This window comes from Eubalaena glacialis, chromosome 11 (assembly GCF_028564815.1).
Source record: "Eubalaena glacialis isolate mEubGla1 chromosome 11, mEubGla1.1.hap2.+ XY, whole genome shotgun sequence".
NCBI lineage: Eukaryota > Metazoa > Chordata > Mammalia > Artiodactyla > Balaenidae > Eubalaena > Eubalaena glacialis.
Window position 1 is genome coordinate 48,774,128 of NC_083726.1, and position 19,653 is coordinate 48,793,780.

The following is a 19,653-nucleotide window of genomic DNA, read 5'->3' on the forward strand; positions in this document are numbered from 1 at the left end:
AGTAGTTGTGGCTTGCGGGCTCTAGAGCGCAGGCTCAGTAGTTGTGGCGCATGGGCTTAGTTGCTCCGTGGCATGTGGGATCTTCCCGGACCAGGGCTCGAACCCGTGTCCGCTGCATTGGCAGGCGGATTCTTAACCACTGTGCCACCAGGGAAGTCCCTGATGGAGACTTTTACTGTGTCCGGCTTGCTCACTTTCAGGAGGTTTTGCATTTCACTCATTCTCCCCTTCCCCCAACACACAGTTGTAGAGATGACTAATATCCTCTTACATAATGTCTTTGTAAAGAGCAAAATCAATCCCAACTATTTCCGTTTGTTAGGAACAGTTTTCTACTTTCTCTAAGTTGACCCCTAGGACATTTAAAGCAAAATTTTTGTACTTAAAAAAAAATCTGTTTAGCTTTGCATCTGATACCTTTTTCTCCCTTTGACTAACTGATCTCTTAGCAAGCTCTTGGACTGTGGCAATTGTTAACATTGATGGGTGTTTTCAATTTTTTAAAAAAATATTTATTTATTTGGCTGCTCCTGGTCTTAGTTGCAGCATGCGGGATCTTCGTTGCCACATGTGGGATCTTTAGTTGGAGCATGCAAACTCTTAGTTGCAGCATGCGAACTCTTAGTTGCGGCATGTGGGATCTAGTTCCCTGACCAGGGATCAAACCCGGGCCCCCTGCATTGGGAGGGCAGAGTCCTAGCCACTGGACCACCAGGGAAGTCCTGATATTTTCAATTTTTAATTGTTCTACCCTTCAGATATATGCTAAGAGGGTTAGTTTACACCAGGGATTGACAAACCATGAGGAGCCAAATCCAACCTGCCACCTGATTTTGTATGGCCAGAGAGTTAAGAATGATTTTTATATTTTTAGGTAATTGAAAACATAAAAACTTTTGTGATACATTAAAATTATATGAAATTTATATTTTGACATCCATGAAGCTTGGTTGTAACACAAGCAAACTCATTTTTATACTGGGCAATACAATACAGAGTTATACAATGGAAGAGTTGAGTAGTTGTGACAGACTCTATAGCCCATAAAGCCTAGAATATTTACTATCTGATCCTTTACGGACAAAGTTTGCTGACCCCAGTTTACACTATTTGCAGGGTCCATCATGAAAAGGGGTGTTCAGATTGGACAAATTATTATAAATCTACCAAGAGTTTTGTGTTCTTTGCGGGAAAACTTGCTCTTCTTTCAGGAAATGTACCTCAACCAGCAGATCTCAAATCGCACAGTGGAATGAGAAATCACAATAACAAGGCGCTAAGATACCTGCACAATATTGAAAACAGCTGTTTTTATTGTGGGCAAAATCACATATGTGGAAATATTATGTCCTCTGGCAGGCAAGTCTGAGACTATGGGTGTTGGAGAAGCCAGCGCCCCCTCCCTGCTGGTCTTTGGAGCGGCGGTGGGGAGGAGAAGCATAGCCAGGGGCTCTTGGATGGGAACTGGGAGGCAGGCTCTGCCACCTGTGGAGCAGAGGCCAGAGACAGCCAGGAGGAGCCCCCTATGAGGGGACTCCCAGCAATTTGTCCTTTCTCCATTGCGTGTGTTTTTGACTTTTCCTCCTTTCCTGTGTCATTTGGTGTCACCCTTGTATGCCAGAGGCTAAACACTCAGCTTCAGGAACCAGACTGCGTGGGTTTGGATTTCAACTCTTCCATATATTAGTTTTGTAATTTGGGGTGGGTTCCATAAGCCTGCCTACTGTGATCTATAGCAATGTGAGAAATAACAAAATGATTTGTTTTAAGCCACTAAGTTTTTAGGTGGCTTGTTGCACAGCAACAGATAACCTAAACACTCCTTTAACAATGCCTTTCAAAAAGCATTTATCCAATTTTGCTTCCATTTTAGTCTCCCTGCCTTACTAAAATGCCATGTCCTCTATTTTCTCCTCCATATTGATGTCAGAGTCATCTTTATAAAATGTTATTTCTCCAATGTTTAAACCCTTCAAATTGTCTCACCTCATTTAGAGTAGAACAACAACTCCTTCGCATTCTATACCTATGTGACGTCTCTCATTTCTCCCTTCTCTATCCCCCCAGACTGCCTTTGCATCCTATGCTCCAGGCATATGGAACCTTTTGCCACCACTGAACATCATGATCTTTCTACACCTCTGTGCCTTTGCACATGGTATTTCTTCTCCCTAAGATATCCTCTCCCCTCCTGCCCTCATCAGACACCTCAGGGATTACCTCCTGTAAGCCATTCTCAAAAATCTCCATTCTCAGGCTGAGTTAGATGCCCTTCCTTTGTATGTGCCTTTATCACATCATGTATTAAGAATTGGAATAATTTTTTTCAATTCTCCTAAGTTTATAGCTACTACTATTCTAGAGGTATCACAGAGATGGTAATTCCTTATACCTAATTTATATCTTAGGGCTTAGTCCTCTGGGGGGAGGAAGGGCACTGCCCTCAGTTAGAAGGGCTGTTCTAAACTACAAATTCTTTTGAGAACAAGAATTACTATCTTTATTACTAGCATAGGACCTAGTTTGTGCTCATTCATTAAATAAGAATATGTGAATAGTTACTGTCTTCAAAGGAGCTCAAAGGAAAAATACAGAAATAATCCAAAAAAAGGTTTTAATTTCTGAGAACAAACACCTAAGTTTTGCAAGATGTGGTCTCTGTCACATCTTAACCAATTTCTGTGTTCCATGGTGTCTGGTACATAGTAAGCACCCGATCATTTGTGGACTTGTCTATTCCCTTTACTGTTTAAATAAACTCCATCTTGAGCTATACCGAAATAGGCTTTGCAGTGCCACTCAGTGACAAAAAACAGGTCTGAAGTCCCAGCCCTGAGTACTACTAGTTTGAATGACCAAGAAGATAAAAACTGTGAGAGTCTGTCAAATACGTAAAATTTCATTTCACTTTGAACTTTGAAAATGGAGGCAGTGATATGAGACTAAGGAATAAAACCTCTTATCATAAAGTTTCAAGAAATGTGTGAAGTATAAATACAGTGAAACTTTAAATAGGTATCCAACCAAACTTTTATTGGGGTTTTATTGCAATCTACTTTAGGCAATAAGGGGGAAAGTAACCATAAGAACTCCGATCAGATTTTATTCAACAAAGCAGTTTTTCACGAATGCTTAAGGTTAGTGTATAGTCAGCTCAGCTTCCAGTATCAACTTGAGTACCTCGTCATGGATATTTATGCCAGAATGACAACAGTAAGTCATTGCAAGAAGCTAAATCATCTAAAATTAAACCATATTTTATATATAATTTTTAGGATGGTATACTAATACTCTACAATAAATAAGGATTTTTAAAATGTGTTGCTTAGCCCTTGTTGAACTAAATTCAATTATTAGCTTATTCTTTAAGTACTCCAGTTAATAAAGGTTTGATTGTACTTCAAGAACTGACTTTTCCAAAAATAAAAAATTAGTTCTTATTTGTTAGGACAAAAATTAAGCTTAAAAGCACATTCACACTTGTCCTTAAAAGCACGTTCACATCATATACGAGATAACTTCCTCATGCCTGGAAACATGGCTTATATGGCAAAAAGTCATATGCAAAAAACAACTAGAGGGTAATCCTCCCATGTCCACATCCTCCAAAAAGCCACACTTGGCCTCAGTGTAAAAGTTATATTTTATTGCCATGCTACAAAATGTATGAAGTTGGCACTGACAGGGAGAAATAGAGAACAAGGGTGGGGAGGGCTAGAGGGCAAAAGATGTTGTTACATATACAACAAGGTTTAATCAACAGTGGTAAATTTTGCCAATATTAAAAATGCAAACCAAAATTTAAAATGCTGATATGAAACAGCATTAAAATACAATTTATGCGTAGTACAGTATCACTTATGTCTTTTATTAGAGAAATATGGAATGCTTATAAACGAAATTAACTATAGGGGTAAAATTCATATTTCATATACAATTTGGCAATGGTAGTCCCACTGTTAGACAATTTTTTATAAAAGACAAAATTAAAAATCTAATAAGCTACCTTTATACAAAGTTGCTATATTTATGCCTTTACGTAGGAAAAAAACATTTATAATGCAAATTAGGACATACATAATCTTACAATATTATACAATGTAATGAAAATAAAAACATAACACAAAATTTGTCCTTTATAAAATGTGTATTTTGCATTTACCAATGCAAATGTGGCACACTGGTGACTACTGTACTATTAATACCAGTCCGTTTCCATGCTATTATTGTCCAATTGTCATAGAACTGCAATTGTAATGATGCTACAAAAGAACTGTGTTACACCAAAAAAAAAAAAAAAAAAAAAGAGGACGTAGGGATGGGGAAAAGGGACGTAAAGAACAGGAAAGATAGGGTGCTGGTTTGGGCAGAGTATATTGTGGTATGTCATAAAATATTTGTTAATTTTTCAAGCCAAAAACATTTTCTATACATTCTGTGATTTTGTACCAATGCCTTTATTCAAATTTGGCAAACATCAGGGAAAAGGTAATTTAGTACCATATACCTCACATATCAGAGATTAGAAAGAGAGGCCAATACATCAGTTACTTCTGAATGTTGTCTCTGATGGTATGTCTATTTCAAGGAGATATATATATATATATATATATATATGTATATACAAATATACATATATATATTTATACACACACACTACACATTGCACAAAACACTTGGACATTATGGGTTAGGAACAGCACAAGAGGAAATGGGATGTATTTTTTAGCTTGTTAAAACCTTTACCTTGAGGCAAAAATATGGTGGCACATTATTGGGAAATTATGAAAACATAAGGCCCCTGTCCCATTTTTAATAGAACATTATTGAGGTACATTTTTATACTTTGCGCCACAGATTTTTTTTGGTTGGGGGGATACACAAACACTAGCTTGACTCACAACACTGAACTGTGGGGTCAACATTAATATCTGTAAAAACAAAGACTGCTTGGCAAATTTTCTTAAGTCCAAAATGTGATCTATTCTGGATATACTGAGAAGTGAAAAGCTTTTTGCTGAGTCTTCAAAAGTAAAGTGCATATCTCATCACTCCACAGCAGCAGTAAATAAAAGGAACTATTTGCCAATCTTCCTGGAGGGAGGGAAGGCACCATATTTTCATTTTGAAAGGAAGATGAACCTGGGAAATAAAACACACTAAGAAAAAACACATGTAATACCCACATCAGTTTCCAGCCCTGGTCTGGGATAAAAGCTGTTACGATCTACATGGATAAAACAGGATTCTATTAGGGGGAAAGCATATGATCAATGCTTATATTTCCAAAACCAAAAAGTGGGATCACATGATCTATCAACAGAACAGAATATCTAAAATTAGGTCTGTCTCAGAAAATCTGAAACATATGGCCACAATTATATCCCAATAAAATATCTCATTCTAAAATGCACCTAGTAATTGGTACAATTCTTCCAGGACAGAGCTTAATGCCCATTACTAGACTACTGCAGAGGACAAATAGTGTTCTACGTTATTTTTAATTAAATAGGAACACAGGTGATTTCCAGAGACATCTAGAAATTAATACCAGTTGTATACATCTTCCCTAATACTCGTAGTACCTAAAAATCAAATTCTTAACAGACAAATTGGTCCCATTTTCATTTTCAAAGCACACAGTATTGAAAGAATAAACTGCAATGGTTATATTATAATTGCTTAAAAAATATAAAAACTAATCAGAATCTGGAAGGAAAAATGAGAAGGCTGAGGAAAAGTAAGAAAAGAAAGTATCCAACCTCCAAAATGAGTAAATAGGTCAGCCCTTTTGTTTGGAGGTTAACGTTCTGTCTTGACTGCTTGTTTCGGAGAAAACCATGTGCACTGGTTCCATCATAACTCTTATTCCACATTACAAAAATCATCACATAAATTTGGCACAATTAGCAATCTACTCAGAATAAAGCATAAATGGAACAATACATTAAAATGGAAACTGCATACCTATACCACTGCTCTCTTTTTAGAGAACAGGGAACACTTTGGTAAGCACCAAATTCACAGAAAAGAAAGAAAATTCTGCTATGCACATAAACCAGTGGCACTAAAAATGATAAAGACATCTTTAATAATTTATTTTCTTTATAATGGTCCCACCCTATTATTTTGCTAATCCATTCACTGTCCTATAATTAGGTCATTTATGGAACAGATTGGATGCTATATGACTGAAACTTTTTCATGCTAAATTAACCTTAGTTACATCTGGTAGATCCAGACCAAAATCTCAAACTTCCTCATATTTAGAGGAGACAGCGACATATTTTGCAAGGTTATCCAACCTTCTTTCCACTCTACCTTCTCTTGTCTTCTCTAGGATTTGGGAAACTGGAAAATTCTTGATTTTCCAAGAGCTAGACATATGGACTCTCATCAGTTTATATAAACTTCAATTCATTTTCAATCCTAAATTATGACACAATGTCATTGCTACAAGACTTCCACTGTACCTGCTATGCTGGCAACAATCTTAACATTCTATTAAAATCAAGGGATAATCCAAGATCCAGCTATGAGTGAAAGGACAGCAGAGCTGAGGAGCACTACAGTGGGCAAAGTACAATTGCAGCCGTGTGACTGAGGGAATCACTGCTAAAGTGCTGGGAGAGTGCCCACAGAGAAAACACAGTACCTTTAGGGAAATTTGCATGTTAAAAGTAGCTTCCTTTTTTTTTTTCTTCTCAGCTGCTTAAGAGATCACCTATGAACACAAGTGAAATTTAAAATTGTGAGAATGCTTTTATCAACTTGAAAAGTAAACGGCATATAAATAAATACTGGACAAGGGCAACCCTGTTATAGAATAACAGTAAGTTCCAAATGAACCTTCAAAACCACAATTTGACAAAAATGCAAACTAAACAACAATGAACACATAATCCAATTTCAAAACTATATACAAACTCAAACATCCTAAATTGAAAAAGACATGAAGCAACAAAATTAGACATCCCAAACACCAAAGGAAAAACTTGAAGGTAAATGGCAATCTAATGGCACAAATGCCTCCAGAAAGCAATGTTACTGTTAATAATCTGTAGGACAGAAACTTTCAAGAGACCACGGTTCAGATTTTCAAATGTTTTTGGATAAAGTGACCTGAGACTGATTCTTGAGCCTATGTATAATTCTGACTAAGATACCTGGGCATGCCTTTCAAATGACACCATGAGATGAGTAAACAGAAAACCTCGTCTCTTTCCTGCCTTTCAACACACCAACAGCAAACCACGTTCACGAACGTAGGGCTCTTTCTAGAAATGCTGAAGGCTAAGGAACTGACTGGTACATAGGAGGTGTGGTACTTCTATTTCCATACATATGTCCTGGCTCAAGTCAAAAAGCCTACAATTAATGAAATAAAGGATTCCTCATGTTACATGCTGGAGGTCACATACCATGAATAGTAAATCTACAAAGAGTACTTTCAAAGCCTAGAGTTATCTGTTAGCAATGCACATTATCAAGAGGCTTTATAATATGCTTTAAATGCCAACCATGACTTAGACATGAATGATATGCATGAGTCCAGAATCTTAATAAAAATTGACCAGCATGTCACTCACTTCAATTCTCATTTTAAATAGGCACTGTGAAAATGGGAATGCTGCTGTACAGTAATGAGTAGTATAGAATGAAATTAGTGTTCTTTTATGAGTACCTGCTCTACATTTTAATTCCCTTTAAAGAAGCACATGAAATAGTCAGAAAAAAATTTTTTATCAGTCTATAAAAGGAGTTAGTGTTTAGAAATAAAAATGAAGCACTTGCGTCTTCATTTTTTAAAACTTCACAAAGGTGCAAACAATGTAATGGTTTCTGGGCTCACATGGGCAGATCAGTACTATTGTGTCTAGTTTTCCTAGATGTACCATCGTCGCGTGGCAGTGCTTTCTGCAGATTTGACATAGCAGCAGTTCTCTCGATGTCTATCACAGCATACAGCTCTGTGCGTCTGGTAGGGGTCTGTGGAAGGGGAGTGGTAGGCGTTTTTGGAGTCTGAGGGTTGTCAGAGTCACTGCCACCTTCCAAGTCAACCTGTATGTAATTGAGCTGCCTGTGTTCTAAACTTGGGCGTCTGATATCAAAGTTAAAGACTGTTGGTGTACAGTCCCGACGCCGCGAATATTCTATTTTGTGAGCACTTGCCGGCACTGTTACATTCTCTGTATTTACATAGTTATGCATTGGATCAAGATTATTATGGTAGCCATTTAGAGATGGGGTCTTTGGTCCTAAATTGTCATCTTCATCCCTACTTAGCTTGCGGGCTTCCCAAACAGGAGGCAAAGACGGTAGATTTTCGTAGTTTAACAATGCAGTTCTTCTCTGAGCTGAGTTGTTGATATTCTGGGTATCTGAGGTACTGGTGGACGGCAGACGACCTCTCCTGAGCCCTGAGGCACTGGGGACAGATAGCCCATTTAGATTTTCATACACCAGTTTGTTAACAGAGGGCGCGTCTCTTCGTTCATCACTGTCATAGCCAGTGTCCCATTCCGTGTTATTCGCGCCACTTCCGCTGACTTGATCTCTTCCAAGTTGTTCCAGTTTCTCTTTTTCCATTAATTGCTTTTGAACTGGGGTTGGTCCTAAGACAAACTTGACTCCTTCAGGTTCAAGAAGAATCTGAGGGTCCCTGTCCTCAATATTACTTGGTTCTTCTTTTGGTGTGTTGCTTTCAGCATTAGAAACCCTCGCCTCCAATGGGACATGCACACTTGTGCGGTTTTTCCGTTCTTCTTGTACACCTGTAGTGTTGACATAGGTATGTACCTAAAACAAAACAGGAAAGTGAATCAGTAACTTGCTTTAAAAAAAAAAAAAGAACAAAAGAATTTACCTGACTATATCAATTAATTTTATTAACTTTCTAAGTATATTCTTACTTCAAAGCTTTTGTACCTGTTTTTTTACCAACAAAAATGTTGGGGGGAAGGGGGAGAAATGTAGAAATGTCTTCCTAGCTTGATAAAAGAATAACTACTTTAAAATACATGTGATGGTGGAACATGATAAGCATTCTGTAAAAAAAATAAAAAATCAGGAACAAATGGGGATTATTACTTTGATGTTGTTCTAAAATTCTCATCAATGCATTAAAATCTGATTTAGAAATCGGAAATAACAAGTATTAAAAAGGAAGAGAGAAATTTATCATAATTTATAGATGATCTGACTATATAAGGAGATAGACCCTACTAGATTCAATAAGAGTTCTGTAAAATGCATAGATATAAAATAGATACCAGGAAATTATTGCTACTTAGAAAAGTTCGTGGTATTTTGCGGGGGGGACAATATAAAAATGTTCAGAAGTCTATACATAAAATTTGAAAAACTCAAAAATAAAATTCAAAACTAAGGGAAAGTTAATTATAGTAAATAAGAACTCATTTAACAAGTAAAGAACACAAATGGATTTCAAAACAGTAAAAATTTCTTAATGATAAACAACCATATTGTTGACAAAAGATAAGTATAACTAAGTAATACATAGACAATGTTCAACCAGATAACTTCATTCCTAAAATGAAAATAGAATAGTCGGGAATATTAAATTGCTGTTAAAACACTGACAACAAAATCTGCCTCGTTGCTAGTGTCCACTAACTATAAAAACTGTAACATAAAAAGCTTTCATTGGAGGTTATTGTAACAGAATTGGCCATTGGTTATGTCCGTCTTTATCTATAGATGCACCTCTACTGTGAACCCACAAACTTACTGTAATGCTGAGTTTCCCTCAACACCTATATATATTTGTGTATATGTCAGCAAATACATGCTATTTCCTCTGAGTCTTCACTACAAAAGTCATATACAAATAGTGACAGCTAAAATTCAAACTAAAACCTTCAAGTGTTAGCACAATAACACTCTAACCTCACACAATATGTTAGACAGTAGGACATGCTTACTTGTTCCTCAGCCACAAGCAAGGGATGTGTAGACTCTTCACCTACTGAAGGCAGGCGTGCACTTCCCACAGAAGGATGTCTGCTTGAAGGATGGGATGAAGCGTCTCCAAATGAGGGGTATCGGGGATATCCATTAGGTAAGTTCTGAGCAGCAAACCCTGGAGCTGAGTTTTTGTTTGTTTATCGGTTTAAGAAAGGATACAGGGGTAGGGCACAGAGAATAAAAATGAATGAGAATACAATCAGCACTGAGAGGTTTAAGGAAGGTGTTTCTGGCAAGACATATGAGAAACCAGAGCAAAACAGCGTACCCCCTCCACTCTAACTTTCCACTCACATTTTAAATTATATGAAACATTTAATGTTTTCATATTTAAAATATTAAAAATGTTTATAATTATAGCTAACAGTTTTTTAAAACTCACAACCACTATACTTACGTTAGCCAATGGTAATTCCTAACAATTTATAGATTAAATAACCATAATCTATAGTTTATAATAGAAGAAGGAAAATGGACACTTACTTGTAGGTGTTCGAGGTGTTCTGGGGACTTCCAATTCTGTCTGATGATTATTCCTTTCAACAACTGGCTCCTCCACTACATTTATACTATTATTCTGCATAATCTCTTGCAACATATTAAATAATTCTTCTGCACGAGCACACTTAAAGGCAAAGATTCCTACAAATACAAACCAGAAGAAAAAAATGGTCACCGCATCTTTAAAAAAGACACAGGCGCACCTGTCGAAGAACAAACTTGTAAGCATTCCATGCACCAATAGCAAGAAAATCCTTTAAAATAAATGTCTGATAAATTAATTATATTCCCTGTTTCAAAACATAAACCCAAAAGAAAGTTCACAGAATAATTTTCATTTGTCCATGGGTGATGGCTCAAAATAAGGAAGACAAAAACAAGATTTGCAAACTTACTCTAGTCTGCTTTTTAACAGCAGGGGGAGCCCAACTTACCATTACCAAGGGAATTCTTTACCACTTGACAGGCCCTTGCTTTGTGGTTTACAACCATTACCTTGTTTAATTATTGGATTACCGCTGCCCTCTGATACAGAAGAAATTTGATGCGACAGAGGTCATGCAACTTGCCCAAGGACTTTCAAGAAGTAGGTAGCAAAAAATAAAACTACGTTCTGTTTGACTCCAAAGTTTAGGTTCTTTCCCCCGAGTTATAACAGTAAAGACACATAGGCAATTTACTGGGACTAATCATTTACTTACTGCAAATCTTAAAGTTAATATGAGCCAAAATTCTGGACATAGAAAACATGCTTAATAAATGCTTGATAAATGAATACATAGTGTACTATGCCTTTTTTTAAAATAATCCACTTATTTGAGAATTTTTTTATTCTGGATAAAAGTAAAACATTAAACATTACATATAGAATAACTGAATTATAGAATGATATTTCAAATATGATAATGTTTGGAGAAAAAAAATAAAGGCTCTACCTACCTTGTCCAGTTTGACACCTTCGACCACTTTCAAAAGAAAAGAGATTCGAATCATAGCCATAGCGTCGGAGGCAGAGGTAGTGCCATTTTACCGAGTCACGTTTGCGAGTGTATAAAATCAGTTCCGTGTCTGTAAGTTCCATTATGCCAGAACCTAACTCATTCCCATCATCATCCACATTAATGACCTAAAAAAGAAAGTTTAATTAGTGCTAACTTAATGCTCCTGCTTGACAGTTATGCACATATTTCACTAATTTGTCAGGAAAATGTACTATTGCTTATTGGTTCAGTTATGGTTCCTTTGTTAGTTCATTCAACAACCAATTGTGTGTTTAGGGCATGGACTATGTAGCAGTGTTAATACCCAGTTCATATCCCCAAAGAACTCACATTCCCACTGAGGAGATAAGATATACAAACACGAACAACACCACAAAACTGTAAATGCTTAACTAACAAATGAGTGCAAGAGGCTGCGAAATGCAGCAACTGTGGCGGAGGGTTGTTGGAGAAGCCTTCACATAAGAAGAGGAGGGACTTTAGCTGGGCCTTGGGTATAATTAAATTTAGACAGGAAATAAAGTTAAGAGGGAGAACTGGTGGGTCAGGAGTTAGGGGGCACATCCTGAAGATGCAGTGCTACAGCAGAGACAAAGAAGGTATGTTTCAGAGAGATCAGGACAGGACTGGCATTGAGTTCATGTAAGGGAAGCCTTTGCACTGCTCAGTTTCAGAAAATGGCCAGAGACTATAAGGAACAGATAACACTTAGGGAGAATTTACGATACCCCTGGGTTGGGCAAAGTGCTTTACTTGTGTTTTTGTCATTTAATACCGATCCTAAACTGCAGGTAATACTATTTTCTCCACTGCACACAAATGAACAAAGACTTAGTGATAATGTAACCTGCCAAAGGTAACAAAGCTATGAAGCAAGAGGGTTGTGACTTACACTTAGGTTTGTGTGATCCAGAGGCTATGATTTACAGCAGAATGAAGTCAGAATATGAGAGATTAATGACTGTGGATGAGTAAGGAATGGAGCACTTAGCATCTAAGTAACAGAACACCACTGAAGTTTTAGAATGATGAAGGAGGAAGATTAATTTGATGTCAACTGCAGGATGGATCACAGAGGTGACTGAAGATAGAGTTCAGTTATGAAATTGTCCAGGCATTAAACAATGACTGGAAGCTGGTGACGGGACTGAAGAGGCACCTATAAAGTGGCATTTTAAAGACAATATTATCAGTAGGTCATTTCAAAGAGGGCTGATGGGACCAAATCCAGGGCCTCTTATCACTGTGACCAAAGATTGAGTTCTTCAGAGGATGTAACAGTCACTCATTAGTGCTATGTTTTCCTGACAGAGATACAAGATTTAGGCACTCATATCCATGATTGGTGATGTCGAAAAGTAAAAATAAATGTAAATGTCTTCCAAGTTAAAAAAAAAAAGACAGTATTATCAGAATTGTGTGGCTCTAACTGGATATGGAAGACCAAAGGAAAAGGAAAAGAGGATTTCACACTGTCAGTAAGAAAATGTTGTCATCATTTGTTAAAACAAGAAAAGGCAGAATGGACAAAAAGGAAAATAAAAGGGTCTGAAGACAAAAGTGAGGAAATAATAAGACATGTTAATTAAGTGAAGTAAAAGAAGAGCATCCAGAGAGACAGTGAGAGCTACATCTCAACCAGTTTTTACTGACCTTAAACTTGTTCCGATGGTTATCTGGGACAGTGTCTTTATCTGGACAGCTACAACAGCTACCCATGGCTTCTTCAGAAGACCATGTGAGCACTACATGAAAGATAATTTGCAAAAAATTATTAGATGTAAGATACAAAAGTCATAAAACAGAAAAAGACACTAGAAATCATCTAACATAAGCCCTGCGTTATTTTGATGAGGAAAATTAAGCCTAAGGAAGTAAATGGCTAGAGCTAGATTTCACACAACTAGCTGGAGAATTTTGCTCAGCAACAAGAAGAATAATTCTGTGAGGGAGACTTCACAGAAATCTCAAATTTAATTTGCAAAGGTCCGCCTATTTTAAAATTATCTAAAAGAAACCAATTTAAGTTCTCATACATGACACTATTAAAATAAAGTCATTCATGGAATTAACCCTTTATGGCTTATTAGGAATTTCAGTCCATCTTTATTAATAAATTTCCAAAAGGATGCTAGACTTCTGGCTTGGCAAGTATTTTGATTCATACCATGCATTGTAGTATTCTTTATGTATCCCACCAGACAAAATTGGTTAATAAGACACAAAAACAAATCTGGAATAGTTAAGAGAGAAAGACAACTCAAAATTCAAGCTGTAACTTAACACAGAGAATACTGGCAAAACTGAAAGAGTGTGTCTATCTAATCCTTTCCCACAGAAGGTTAGAGATAAGTGGTTACAGTGACATTAAGTGTTCAAGAATACTGCAAGTGAACAAAGGAAAAATTCAAAACTTCACTTACAAACAAGGGAAAGAATGAGAATGGATGTGACAGTATTTGAAAAAAGGGGAAAAGAAGGAAGCGTAAGAAGCTACTAAACATTGAAAACATAAATCTGATTAAAATTTGCCTAAAATTCTTCAGCAGATCTTCACTACCTTCAGGAAAAAATGCAAAGCTCATCAGTATGACACATGGTCCTTCACAATCTGGTCTCTGTCTATAAATCCAGTCTAACCTCTTCCCTCCTCTCTGCTTCGAGTCCTACCCAGCCATACTAAACAGTTTCCCCAGAGCATCTTGTTCTCTCACACCCTTCCATGCTGCTCCTTTCTCAAGGTTCAACTTCAGAGTACAGTGCCTTCAGGAAGCCTTCTCTGACTCCTACCAACTGGGCAAGTTATATTCCTTATGTACCCCCAAAGCACCCTGAGCTTTCCAGTATCACAGCATCTTTCACACTGTTTACTCAGTAGAAATTGTGATAGACTGTTTACTTATCTATCTACTTCCCTCCACTTTGAGCTCCTTCCCAGCAGGGATGGACTTTATTCATTCTTGCATTCCCTGTGCCTAACACAATACCTAGCACACAGGAGGTGCTCTAAGTCTCTTGTGAGCTGAATGAACTGCACTAAAGGAAGATAAAGAATGCTGGCAGGTGTAAGGATTAAGCAGATGAAAAAGGATACTAGTATATACACCAAAAGAAGTGATAAGTAAAATAGTAAAGTTAAATTAAGACTCATATTTGGTGGTGTCCTCGCACTGGTGAGAATGGCCATCATTAAAAAGCCTACAAATAATAAATGCTGAAGAGGGTGTGGAGAAAAAGGGGACCCTACTACACTGTTGGGAACATAACTTGGTGCAGCCACTATGGAAAACAGTATGGAAGTTCCTTAAAAAACTAAAAAGAGAATTGCCATAAGATCCAGCAATCCCACTCCTGGGCATATATCCAGAGAAAACTCTACTTTGAAAAGATACATGTACCACAATGTTCATAGCAGCACTATTTACAGCAGCCAAGACACAGAAGCAACCTAAATGTCCATTGACAGATGAATGGATAAAGAAGATGTGGTATATATACATATACAATGGAATACTACTCAGCCATAAAAAAGAATGAAATAATGCCATTTGCAGCAACATGGATGGACCTAGAGATTATCACACTAAATGAGGTAAGTCAGACAGAGAAAGATAAATACCACATGGTATCACTTATATGTGGAATCTAAAATATGATACAAATGAACTTATTTACAAAACAGAAACAGACTCACAGACATAGAAAACAAACTTATCGTTACCAAAGGGGAAAAGGGGTGGGGGAGGGATAAATTAGGAGTTTGGGATTAGCAGATACACACTACTATAAATAGAATAGATAAACAAGGTTCTGCTGTTTAGCACAGGGAACTATATTCAATATCTTGTAATAAAACATAATGGAAAAGAATATGAAAAATTATATATATATATACATATATAACTGAATCACTTTGCTGTACACCACAAACTAACACAACATTGTAAATCAACTATACTTCAATTAAAAACGTAAATAAATAAATTTATATAGGGCAAATGTGTGATGACATAAGGATAAATAAAATCTTGTTACATAAAAGAAAAAAAAAAAGATTCATATTTGGTGTCTTAATATGCCAGTTAAGTATCATGGTATAAAGATGACTAAGTCACAGGATGTACCTCTGAAGAGCCATGAGTCTAAAGGGAAAGACAGAGATGTCAACAGATAATGCATTATGATAACCTCATATTAGAATATAAGAAGAGTTCCATGGGCACAGAGAAAGAAGCAACTAACTTTCTGGGTTAGGAAGGGCAGGAAGCACCATTTGAGCTGGTACTTTAAAAGGTGAGCAGAAACAGTGTGCTAGGCAAAAAACAGAAATAGGCACTTGAGACAAGATAAAAAATTAGGTGCAAAGATAAAAGTCATGAAAGGTGGCACTGTATTCAGGAGAAAGTGAGGCATCTAGTACGACCAGAGTGCAGGGTAGGCTGTAACACAAGCATGAGCCAAACCATAAAGCATCCTGAACAACAACCTAGGGATCTGGGACTCCAATTAACTTGAAGCTAGCCTGCCTCCAATGTCCCTGTAGTCAAATGGACATGACTCTATCATGGTACTTATCACATTTCTACTGTAATGTTGACCTGTCTCACCGCCCACTTCACTGTAATCTCCAAGAAGATAGGAACCGTGTTTTCTGAATTTTCTAGGGCACTAAGCATACTGTTTGACATAGCAGATATTCAATAAATGTTTAATTTTTAAAAATTAGTAAGTGTTTAATAAATTAGAAGATGAGAAGGAGGCCAAAAGAATATTTCAAAAAAAAATTTTAAAGCAGACAGATAATTGATAGAAACAAAAAAACAAAAAGTCTTCTTGAAATTGCTTATCCAGCCTCACCACTGAATACAAAGAGCTAAATGATTATTACAGTGTGACTTTTGCCTGAAAAAATAATGCCTCAAGTAAATATTTTTCAACTATTTCTCAAAAGAAGTAGAAAAAGCGTTCTTCCACTTGACACCTTCACAGGCTACCTGTTAAGGCAGCACCTCCGATTTTGTCAGGGATATATGAATGGTGGTACAACCTACCTGGGGACTCTATTCACATTGAATGCTTCAGTTCAGTACAAAAATAGTTAATGAAAAGCCTACCATGTGACACGAAATCCTTGTATGCCACTCCAAAGAGAATGAATTTCATCCTACACAAGGTGAAAAGCCACTGAAGTATTTTAAGCAGGAAAGTGAGGTGGTCAGGAATTCATTTTAGATACGTCCATCTGCAGGGTAATTTTAAGTGGGAGTTTAGCTCAGAGGAAGGGAAGCCAGTGAGAGACTACTGAAAAATGGAATATGCCAAAGACTTAAAACCAGAGCAGCAATAGTAGGAATAAAGATGAAAATAATGAATTTAAAAAATACTTAGGAAAACAAGTCTGCAGCACTGGGTGTCTGGCTAGGTATACAGGAAGTAAGAGGCAGTTTTCAGGGCGGCAGATGAAGGGTGCTGGTTCCATTACCTGAAACAGGAAAAACTTTCTCAGGTCTTCAAGAGGAAGTGATGGTGGTTAGTTCAGTTTTAGACATGTTAAATTGAGATTCCAGAGAACAACCAAACGAAGACTTGCAATAGAGAGGTAAGTACATCAGAATGGGTTTGAGGAAAGAGGTAAAACACTGGGACACATGGTATTTGAAACTATAAAACAGAAGACCCTGATCAAGGACAGTATAAAGAGCAGTCTGCAGTTAAAATTCTGGGGAACACAAATGCGCAAATACTGGAGTAGAGAAAAACAAGTGAAGGAGAAGAAAAACAATCAGAATACTACAAACTAAGAAATGAAAGTGTCAAGAAGGAAGGTTCTATCCATAGTGGAGTGTTAGGTAGAGGCAGAAGCCATTCAGCAGTGAGCAAATGGAAGATAAGGAAGTAGTCCTCCAAAGAATAGAAAAGGCTCTTTCAAGAACATAGTTGGAAAGGAAAGCCTAAAGTGATAGGGTATGGTTGGACATGGTTTCAAAAGAAAATATGTTTCTTGAGTTATTTATTGTTTTAAGATGACATAGATTTATGCAGGTTAGTAATCAGTATGTCAGTAAAGGTTAAAGAATATAGGAAAAAACAAAGGACATAGACGGCTACAGGATGGATCAAGACGGAGCGGGGAGGCTAGAGAAGATGAGTTCCGGGGCCCAGACTGAGAAGTCTGCCCAGAGAGGAAGGAGTGCCTTGTCCTCTGAGGAGAGAGGGCAGAAAATAAGGATGGGTGGAACAAAGTAGAGAAGCTGAAATAGATAACATCTATCATCCTAAATTTCTTTTGTAAAATAGAAGGCAAGTTTGCACAATGAAGGACTTGAGGATTATTCTCTGAGAAGCTACCCAAGAAAGGTAGCAGGATTATTAAGTAGGCTATGCTGAGACTTAGCAGAAGCTGGAGAGGAAGATTATGCTATTTTTCTAGCTGTACTCAGCAGTCCAGAGGGTAGACAGTTCAACTGACCCAGGGTCAGAAGGTAAAAGGACAAGGAAATTAAAGGATATTGGCAATATAGGGGTTTGAAGTGATGGGCCATCAGGTCTGGTCAGGAAAGAAGCAAGAAAGAAGAGGGCTGATGAAATGGAAGAAAACGGAGAGAGGCAAAAAGGAACAGGAGGCCTCAGTAAGGCTGAAGAATAGGCTTAGTACGAGTGAGACTGTGAAACAGCTGGGACTACAGGCAGTTGTAGTCAATCTTCCAGCACAGAAGGAGATTTTTAATGTGGAGTTTTCACCCACATCTCTGACTCCTCCTCCTGAAGCATGAATTCCCAGGCAGGGGGAAAGGCAAGACACTAGATAGTCTGCATTTATGACAATCAGATTAATACCTGGAGAGCGTCTGAGTTATGTAACACCCAATAATATGCACGAATACCTGTAAACACTTGATGAGAAACCACGTGATCTCATCATCTTACCCAGTCAAGTTTATAACTCAGCAAAAACACAAAAAGACGTACTATACTCCCTCAAGAAAGCCACATAGGAAAGTAGTAAGGGTATATGCAAGAACAAAAGGTAGCTTCTGTTTGGGAAGATCAACATTGCAACAAGTGTGCTGGGTATTTTAAATTAGTAAACACTGTCATGTTTAATTAAAGCCAATTGTCCTTATTTTGGGGGAGTGGGAGGTGACAACATATCAGGAGGCAAAATAACTGCATTCAAGAAAACATTATTAAAATCTCTAGTTTAAAAAATGTAATCTGTGGACTTAATGATTTTTTTAAAAGTAAAATTCAACTTACCTAGATCTGGCCATTAATATTCTTAGCCTCTGCTGCAGCATCAGGAGTTTAATCATACTTCAAAACACCATGTTTTCTTTGTTTGCTGACTTAACCTACAATTAGCAAGAAAAAGTCAAGAATTTGTTATTTCTTTAAAAACAGTTTTCCTTATGAGACTTCTGGCAGCACTGTTAGTTCAGTCAATCTATTTAAACAAACTAAAAAGACTGAATTTTTGATTAAAATATATATAATTTATAAGATCTATTCTAAAAATTAATATAATGTGTACATGGTACCATCAACACAGCCTTTTCAAAAGAAAAGTAAAAATGCAGTAGCTTACGTTCCATGATGTTTGGATATCAGGACCTTTAGAAGCCATTGATTTTAGCTTCTCCACGACAGCTATGACATTAGACAACACACTTCTCTATACTTATCTCCACAGCCATAAAATGAGAGGTTAGACTAAACTACCTCCAAGGTTCCTTTCCAGCTCTAAAACCCCATTTTAGCCAAGGGCAGGCTAATTCTCCATATCCAGTCACGTCTCTTAAACCTCACTGTCCCTCCTGCCAAAGAGTTAACTCTCTTTAGAATCCACCTTCTGTATCTTCTAATCCACAAGACACCCCCAGAATCAAATCAGAAGAGTCAGTCATCAGAAAACAGTATGAACAAGCATGCCATAGAGTCACAGGATAATGATATAAATTACAGCAATAAATTACAATCTAGAGTTTTAAGAGATTTCAATATACTTCTGAAGATTTTCTGGTTAATTTATTCACTTTTTACAACACAGAAAAAAAAATCAAATTCACTCAAGCACGAGCACTAGCATTTACTAAATAGCTATACTACAGTAGGCATGTTAGGGGTTTTACAAAGAGTCTCATTTTATTTTTTTATTTTATTTTAT

General features: G+C 37.0%; 1 protein-coding gene and 1 non-coding gene across 3 annotated transcripts in view; one reads left to right on the plus strand and one right to left on the minus strand.

The window, feature by feature from the left end:
- Positions 1 to 7,438: 7,438 nt before the first annotated feature.
- The window catches only part of FRS2 (fibroblast growth factor receptor substrate 2), a 112,964-nt gene continuing 100,749 nt past the window's right edge, over positions 7,439 to 19,653 (minus strand). For both annotated transcript variants that reach the window (XM_061206560.1, XM_061206561.1), the window contains 6 exons: positions 18,747 to 18,841; positions 13,143 to 13,234; positions 11,428 to 11,614; positions 10,471 to 10,629; positions 9,945 to 10,108; positions 7,439 to 8,799 (listed from right to left, as the gene is read on the minus strand). In XM_061206560.1, coding sequence (XP_061062543.1) covers positions 7,849 to 8,799; positions 9,945 to 10,108; positions 10,471 to 10,629; positions 11,428 to 11,614; positions 13,143 to 13,208 — 1,527 coding nt within the window. In that variant the 5' untranslated portion in view covers positions 13,209 to 13,234; positions 18,747 to 18,841 and the 3' untranslated portion in view covers positions 7,439 to 7,848. The remainder of the gene's footprint in view (positions 8,800 to 9,944; positions 10,109 to 10,470; positions 10,630 to 11,427; positions 11,615 to 13,142; positions 13,235 to 18,746; positions 18,842 to 19,653) is intronic.
- On the plus strand, positions 12,684 to 12,810 carry LOC133101824 (small nucleolar RNA SNORA25). The gene has a single exon (XR_009702715.1). It is a non-coding gene; the product is annotated as a small nucleolar RNA SNORA25 (small nucleolar RNA).